Source organism: Dendrobates tinctorius, unplaced genomic scaffold (genome assembly GCF_039654945.1).
Source record: "Dendrobates tinctorius isolate UK_male_01 unplaced genomic scaffold, ASM3965494v1 ptg000073l, whole genome shotgun sequence".
Taxonomy (NCBI): Eukaryota; Metazoa; Chordata; class Amphibia; order Anura; family Dendrobatidae; genus Dendrobates; species Dendrobates tinctorius.
Window position 1 is genome coordinate 2,929,880 of NW_027361741.1, and position 9,156 is coordinate 2,939,035.

A 9,156-nucleotide genomic window follows, 5' to 3' on the forward strand; every position below is an offset into this window, starting at 1 on the left:
CCAAATTAGACAAGGTGATTTTCTGGATTTGTTTTCTCATTTTGACACTCATAGTTGTGGTCTAACTATGATGTCAATTACAGGCCTCTCTCATCTTTTTAAGTGGGAGAACTTGCACAATTGGTGGCTGACTAAATACTCTTTTTCCCCAATGTACCTTACAGTACCCAGACAGCAGCATCAATACAACAGTACTGAACATTAGTCACATTTCACGTTGCACATTTCTCATTTAACATTACACAATAAAACACAATAAAACCACATGTCAATATTAACACGACACAAATTGTTGTCTTCAAGGTCAGGTCCACAACAGTCTCTGTCACACCATTTTCATCATGGCTAGGTGGTCTATTTTATGATCCAGATTATATTTTTAGATCAGGTGACAGATCTTCTTTAATTTAGCATAGTCGAGAGCTGTACTCAGCTTTCTCTGGCAGTCCCATGGATAAAGAATGGAGCAGAGATGTGCATTCTTGACCTCCACTCAATTCAGATAGGACTCTAAAGAGCATTGTTGTCTGGATTGATGGGCATCTTGATGACCAGACAACCAGGGATCTATAGATCATCCTCTACCCTTTGAGTAGGAAATAACTTTCAATCTTGGCAAAACCTATTTAATTTAGAAGTACCAAATTCAAGTGTGTAAAACCTTATTGGATCTGTTAGGAATCTGGTTCTCCAGATTTAGGAATAAATTCTTGGACTTTAGTGCGCACAGTTAGTTACTATGCCTGGGCAGCGCCGGGCTCTTCAGCTAGTAATAAAACATTGGAAATGTTTTATTACTAGCTGAAGAGCCCGGCGCTGCCCAGGCATAGTAACTAACTGTGCGCACTAAAGTCCAAGAATTTATTCCGAAATCTGGTGTTTCAAGTGGTCACAGAGCTGACCTTTGGACGTTCAGCAAGCAGATTACTGATTCCGCATGCCTGAATCTCTCCTAAAAAGGGTGAGTAAATTCTAATCTATTTCTCCAGAAATAACCCAGATAAGACCCTATTGCGCTTTTTTGTTCCTTTAGTTTTGAATACATAGGAATCTGGTTCTACTATGCCTATGCAGGAATCCATATTCTCACATTTATCTCCAGAGGCTAAGTCCTTTGTTCCAGCTTCTGAGCATGCCCACGGGACGAGCTCCCATTGGAGTTCGGGAGTCAGGTGCTCAGGTCCTGCTTCGGATCCTATTGGATCCTTTTGGAGACCTGGAGATTTCCGGCAGGTCCCTCTTGCTATAAAAAGTGCGCATGGCCTTTCCGCCATGCGCTAGTATAGTCATACTGCTGCTGTATGATTGTTGATGGATGCATGGACTGGTGACTGACTCATTTGAAACCCCTACCCTCTGATACTACGCATGTGTGAGTGTTTGTGTTAGTGCCAGTACTCAGCACCAAGCGCCAGCGCGCTATGCTCCATACCACAGCAGCTTAAGCGTCAGCATTGCGCCTGCTAGCTAGCAGTGTCTTTGCAGCGGCTCAGTTATTGCCGCGCTGCAGTTGCAGCTCCTTGGTGCGTTCGTGGTTGCTACGCCTTGCACACGTTTCCCGGTAGGTCCCTACAGAGTTTGTACCGCCACCTTGTGCTTCTCCGGTGACCGCATACCGCGTGTGTTGCGCTGAGATTCTGTGTCCAGAACAGACTCAGCGTCTTTTGTGTTACCGTTTATTATTACAGCTCTGTGAGCTCAACAGAGTTTGTGCAGTGCACCTGTTGAAGCACTTAAACCGGTGCACTCTACCGCCATATAGCTCTGCCACCACCTAGCAGTGGTCTTTCCATCTACCGCATGGTGGACCCCAAGTGGTGAAGGCACTTTATTTATATTTTAATTTTAGCGTCTTCCGCCACTCCTAACATTACTTTATTCTAGCGCCAGGGTCTGGCTAGGGATGGCAGATCAGCAGCAACTTACACAGTGCAGACGGCAGCTTGGTTACTCTTGAGAGGGCTCTCTCCACTGCACAGGCCACTGATGCTGCTGTCAAGGCCCTAACCGATGCGGTAGCGTGTATGTCCATGTCTACTCTTGCGCCGACAGTCACCCACCTCCCATTGCCCGAAAAATTTTCCGGTGATGGCGCCTCCTGTAGAGGTTTTATAAGCCAGTGCTCAATCCATCTGGAGCTGCTGGCTGCGCAATTTCCCACAGAACAGGCCAAGGTGGCATTTATCATATCCCTACTGTCGGGCAAGGCTCTGGAATGGGCTACGCCGCTATGGGAGCGTGGTGATCCGGATATTCGGACTACAGCCCATCTGCTAACAGCTATCAGGCAGGTGTTTCTCAGTCCACGGGACACACATGACACCTCTCTACAGCTGCTCGCTCTGTCCCAGGGATCCCTTTCGGTTAGCCAATATGCCGTCCGTTTTCGGACATTGGCGTCTGAGTTAGAGTGGTCTGACAAGGCCCTCATCCCTGCATTCTGGAGAGGATTAGTGGAGCATGTCAAGGATGCTCTCTACGAGAGAAATTCCTACCAGCCTGGAGGAGTTAATATCTGTCTCCTCGCGGATTGACCTCCATTTTTCAGAGCATGGTTTGGCGTGTGCTCACTCCAAACGGTGAGGTATTCCGGCTCCCGAATTCTTTGAGCCTCTGGAGCTGCCTGAACCAGAGGTTCTACCCCCAGAGCCAATGGAGGTATCTCATGCCTTTGCTAATACACCTCCGGCCCAAGAGTCCATTTGCGGTTGCCACCGGTTACACGCTGCTTCTCCGGAGGTCAGCGCCCCTCAGTCCTCGGATTCCATGCCGGTTGACGAGACCTTTGTCCCTCCTCATTTGCGGTCTAGGATTCTCACGTGGGCACACCCGTCTAATACGCACAACCATCGTGGCTACATGCAACCACGAAATTGTTGGCTGGTGTGTATTGGTGACCGCACAGGGCTCGGGACGTCAAGAGATTCATTCAGGCCTGCACCTTATGTGCTCAGCTTAGCCTCCCTAGGCGGAGTGTGGTGACGACCGTTGACACAAGGCGGCGTCCCACTGTAACTCCCGCTCCTGCTGTCTCCCAGGTGTCCCTTCTGAAACCTGGCGACCATGCCTCTACTGAGGCCTTCCACGTGTCCCGGGTTACCGTGTCATCTCCCAGGACACCAGGCTCACTTCCTAGCAAGCCTAAGACCTACGCCTCTATTGGGCACAGGCCGGTGGGTCGGAAGGCTCAGGGAGGGGGGGTCTTAGGAGGGGGGGTAATGTTAGGAATCTGGTTTCTACTATGCCTATGCAGGAATCCAGATTCTCACATTTATCTCCAGAGGCTAAGTCATTTGTTCCAGCTTCTGAGCATGCCCACGGGACGAGCTCCCATTGGAGTTCGGGAGTCAGGTGCTCAGGTCCTGCTCCAGATCACATTGGCTCCTTTTGGAGACCTGGAGATTTCTGGCAGGTCCCGCTTGCTATAAAAAGTGCGCATGGCTGTTCTGCCATGCGCTAGTATAGTCATACAGCTGCTGTATGATTGTTGATGGATGCATGGACTGGTGACTGACTCATTTGAAACCCCTACCCTCTGATACTATGCATGTGTGAGTGTTTGTGCTAGTGCCAGTACTCAGCGCCAAGCGCCAGCGCACTATGCTCCATACCACAGCAGCTTAAGCGTCAGCATTGTGCCTGCTAGTTAGCAGTGTCTTTGCAGCGGCTCAGTTATCGCCGCGCTGCAGTTGCAGCTCCTTGGTGCGTTCGCGGTTGCGACACCTTGCACACGTTTCCCGGCAGGTCCCTACGGAGTTTGTACCTCCACCTTGTGCTTCTCCGGTGACCGCATACCGCATGTGTTGCGCTGAGATTCTGTGTCCAGAACAGACTCAGCGTCTTTTGTGTTACCGTTTATTATTACAGCTCTGTGAGCTCAACAGAGTTTGTGCAGTGCACCTGGTGATGCACTTAAACCGGTGCACTCTACCGCCATATAGCTCTGCCACCACCTAGCAGCGGTCTTTCCATCTACCACACGATGGACCCCGAGTGGCGAAGGCACTTTATTTATATTTTATTTTAGTGTCTTCCGCCACTCCTAACAGGATCACCAAAGTTAAGACCTTCTTACCTTGTGACAGAGCTCTTCTAACAATTGCCACTAGGGAATTACCAATTATTAACACAGCTATAGATCTCCAGGTAAGGAAGACCAGGCTTTCTCCTTCCAAACCCCAAAGCTGTAATGTACATCACTGGATTTGCACATTATTGTATTCCAATACATGTTCTAACCCAGGATATATAATGATTTAATAAACATTGAAAGGAATATGCTTTACCTATTACGGTAATATATTTGCTTATGTAATGATGACAATATCAGAAATAATGGTTGTATATTACATGTTTTTCTAAATTATATATATGCTTTTTATAAGAAACCTTTACTTTCTCTGCAGCGAGTGAAGAATCAGCTGAGCATCCTTATAAGAAGCCCTATATGGATACGTCTCCAAGTGAAGAAGATCCATACTACAGGTCTGGGTACACCCAGCCATCCTCCTCTTCTTCATCTTCAACACCCTTTCGCTCAGAGTCTGCCCAACGCCAGGCCTGCATGTATGCTAATTCTACTTCTGCCACAGAACAAGTTTCAAGTATAGAAGACATTTCTTGTAATAGTTGGTCTAGTGTACCCACTTACAGCAGCTGTACCGTGGGAGGAGGGATGCAATCTATGGAACGATTGCCTTACCAGCACTTCTCTGCTCATTTTACCTCCAGTTCACTCATGCCCAGATTGGGTAACCATGGAAGTTCACAGTCTGCCGATACTCACACAATGTTCCAACATCAACCTTCTCACCAAGGTATTGTGAGACAATGTGCTCCTCAGTCTGGATTACAACAGGCATCATCACTTCAGTCCTCTGACTTCCTCTACCCACATGGTGTTCCACGGACCCTATCCCCACATCAGTATCACTCTGTCCATGGAGTGGGCATGGTACAAGACTGGAATGACAACAGTTAACAAAACAGACATGAGACAAAAGGTTTGTGTAAAGTCTAAGCAAACTGTCTTTAGGACCACAGAAAGGGGACATGTGGTGAAAGAACAAGAAAACTGTTATTTCTTGAACTCCTCTAAACAAACATTCACTTTGGTCATTCACTTTCTCCCGACACCAGGATCACAAATAGGACAGAAGGAAATTTTGGACGGGCGATAAATTAATGAAAAAGATAAGCCTGATGGAAAGAGCCTATATATAGGCTTTGCACTTCACACATCAGGCTGCACCATAATGGTGTGTACACATATAAGAAAATGAAAAACTCATGCACTTCATGAATTCACCTGCATGCCTCGGCCATAAATAATTGGTATTTGCAGTGTGTTACACTGTGTGAGAGTGGATGCTGGAGCCGATGGATTTATACACACTTAAGCAAAATATTGGACACAGTGAGGTTGTATTGGAGAGTGGAAATGATGTTATCATACAACTATGTCTTTCGGGACTTTATGGTGTTTACTTTTTTCTTTCAATGGATGGAGGACAAATACAGTTACACATTCTACCATAAATGTACACACAGTTTACAGTGTATGTTTGTGAAGAATTCAGGTGAACAAAGTGTGGTAGTTAATCCCACAAAACATTTTTACATTTTTGATGACTATAACAAAGCCAAATGGCCTAAGTCTATCCAGCTTCAGACACAGAAACAAGGGGCCCAATTCAACAAGTTGTTTTTGTCAGAAATCTGATGTAAAGCACCTTGAAATGTCGTTGAATTTTTGCATCTTTTGCCATTTTCACATCTTTCCTGACCAGCTACACCCAAGTGGATGGAGTTGAGGCAGGACAGCGTTTGGCGGAGCCTACCTAGAAGATCCATCAGAACTTACGATACTAAAGCAGTGTAATTTCCACAAGAAATGTTGTACATTTACATTTCTGGAGGAGATGCACAGCAATTGTAAAATGCTCGTAATTTACTTTGGGGCACACTCCTCTTAAAGATAACCTGTCGCCATGTCAAAAGTGGCCAGTTTTTGCTTGTATTTTATTTTTGCTGCTTCCCTGAGTACTAGATATTTTTTTAATTTTTTTTTTAAAATCAGACAAATGGATGGATATGGCTCTTTTTATTGCTAGTTGTTATGGTCTTTACTAAATGGGCTGTGCTTACAGGGAAATAATGCAGAGAAGCCTAAAGACATCCCCCAGAGAATCCAGATAGCCACTCCCCCCATTGTAAAGACCATACAAAATTGCACTAAATTAAAAGGTCTATATCTCTGGAGCCATAAGGTGGATTAAAAACAAGCAAACAAAAAAAAGCACATACAGAGTAGCAGTGGGAAAAAATAAGAGGAAAACATGGTCACTTTTGACCTGCTGACAGGACCTTTTTATGAATTAGAGATATCCTACATAAATGCCGCCTTCATTGCGACTGGCAGGCAAAACCCAAGTCTTAAAGGTGTTGTCCAGTCTTAAGCTACAAGCCTGCAGACTTGGGAATCTTCACATCGTGCATACTTCACACTGTGAGTAATCTCTGGTACCAGGAGCAGCAGGCACGTGACCCCAAGTATTTTATTTGCATACATGTGGTCACATGCCATCTCTATGTGTACGGCATTGGTTAATGCAAGTGTATTGAGCAAGATTGAATACAATCTAGTCGGAATGTGGTCGCAGTTATGCAAATCGCATACATGTGGTCACATGACCGCCCACTCCGGGTGCCGGTATCGGCAATCCTCATAGCACACAGAGGGTGTGGTATGAGGATTCACAAGTCTGCACTTACATAAAGTAACTGCCTTCTTGTACCCTAAGACTGGACAACCACTTTAATGAATTGGGGAAATGATAGTCCTCAGGTGCACAGTTACTCAATTAGAGATTAAGGTCCACAATCACAAAAATGAAAAAGCTGGCTCACTGTCTTCTCTGTAAAATCACTTTACATGTGGTTGTTATATTTTTTATATTACATGAAGAAGTAAAAGAGTTTTCTGTTTTCTGTTTGTGGACCCCAATCTTCAGGTTTTCTAAACTGCTTGTGACCAAACTTTGTATATGCAAATCACCTCTTTAGAGAATAAGAGGACGAGAACTATATGTCCACCTCCTGGAAATAGCAAGTAAACTTCCCAGGGAAACATTGCATGGCCTATAAGTTTCTCTACACTGAATTGGTGCTCTTCACCAGATAAACTTTACCTCTTAGACACACTAAGTATGACATGGTATCAATTGAAACAATTTTTCAAAAGAACAGGTCTATTAAAAGATATTTATCGTCAATCCATTGTTAAGTGTGCAGTGATAAAGTTGAGATACTTCCCATTAACCTTGATGCCAGTCTACCCTCCTAACATGCTTGGGCATTGGATCCCTGCCCTCTCCAAAAACACGCTGTGCTATGTTTGTTAACTGTTGTATTGACATTGTTATATAATAAAAGATAATATATTTTTCTGTGCTTGATCTTTTCTTGGGAAAGTTTCTTACACAAATTGCAATTATGCCATAATTCAGTAACTGTGCAATGCTATTTAATTCGTTAGCTTGAGTTCACCTCTCCAAACATACTTAAAATTGAAGACCAATAGTAAAATCAGTCAGCTTGCCATCTTAGTTTGCTAAGGAAGTTACCAACAAAGGTTTACAGTAGAGTTGAGCGAAAAGATTTGTGCCCTGGTCCGGCTGGCAAAAAAAAGACTGAAACTGGACCAATGTACTGTAGTGCAAATCTTCTGTGCTCAAAAGTAGTCTGCATTTAAATGTACAAATGACTGTATGATCTTTATCTTACAAGTTCCAGCAAAACCTTTTTATGAGAAGACATAATAAAGGAAAAGTTTTGATTTTCGATTTAATATTTCAGAGAAAAACTTTCCACTAATACAGCTGACAATGACAATTTATAGACAAAGGAGTTTAGTAATCACCACTCCTGTTTGCCTCAAGATTTTTGTGACTAAGCATACATGGAGAGGCATAGAAAGAAACAAAAAACCACAGCTATCTCTCATGGGGGTACTTAATATGAAAGACAGCAATGGATATGCCAATGTGAGCCAAGAATCAGGAAACCTGGAATGTCCTCCAGACCTTATTTATGTAGTGATCACAAGTTAAAAACCCCAGTTATTTGGAGGTTCTCTGATCCCCCACCACACCACCTTTGTGCAATCCCAAGATTTATCGAAAAGTTTCAGTTGCGAGAGATCATTAGATATGTTGGGACTGTGCATGATTATATATTGCTTAAATGGGCTCACGCTGGCATTTAAGAGGCTTAGACAGATTGCAGCTAATGGATCTGGAAGAGAATGAAAAATAAATGAGGAAGCAGCACAATCAGAAAATATGAAGAAATGGAAGCCATATTCAGGTTGACAGGCACAGGGCACCCCACCTCATATACTATGATACTACCAAGTGTATATTTATGGCAAACAGTTAAGGCTGCCATCCAGTGTTGGACTGGGGTGCCAAGGGCCCACCAGTAACATTGACTTTGGGGGCCAACTTTTCACCTGTATAAAGATATTACACGACCTTGGTTAACAAATTTACCTATATCTCTATATAATAATAAACTGGGTAGTTTGGTTAATGAAAGATGAGAAGCTGCTTTTTTCTGAACAGAGTGAATCAAGTGAATTATGACAAGTACTGCCCATATAGTAAGGTTGGGGGTCCTGATTTGCACAGGGGCCCACCGGGGAATTCCCCTGTTCCCCTATGGGTCAGTCCGAGCCTGCTGCCATCAGTCACCAATATCCAATCCTGCTGGGGGCTCCTTTCCCTTACATTTCCCCTGGTTAAATGGCCACCTTCCCTCATTAGTCTCCCATGCCCCTCATTAGTCTTCTCTTCTCAAGACTAAATAAATGTAATTCTTTTAACTATTCCTCAGAACTTAAATTCTCCATGCCCTTTATCAATTTTGTGGCTTTCTTTGTACTTTTTCTGAAACCAGAGCATCCTTTCAATGCACTGGTGCTCAGAAATTAACTGCATATTCCAGATGAGGTCACACTAACACTTTGCAAAGTGGTAGTATTACATCCCTGTCCCATGAGTACATGCCTCTTTTAATACATGACAATCTCCTGCTGGCCTTAGAAGCTGCTGATTGACATTGCATACTATTTTTTAGTCTACGATCAGCGAGTAC

The 9,156-nt window shown here is 44.1% G+C and overlaps 1 protein-coding gene across 1 annotated transcript in view; it reads left to right on the forward strand.

Moving 5' to 3' along the window:
- The window catches only part of TBX5 (T-box transcription factor 5), a 135,193-nt gene extending 130,025 nt beyond the window's left edge, over window positions 1-5,168 (forward strand). The window contains exon 7 of the mRNA XM_073582844.1: window positions 4,407-5,168. Within this exon, the coding sequence (XP_073438945.1) occupies window positions 4,407-4,981 (575 nt within the window). The 3' untranslated portion in view covers window positions 4,982-5,168. The remainder of the gene's footprint in view (window positions 1-4,406) is intronic.
- Window positions 5,169-9,156: the final 3,988 nt, after the last annotated feature.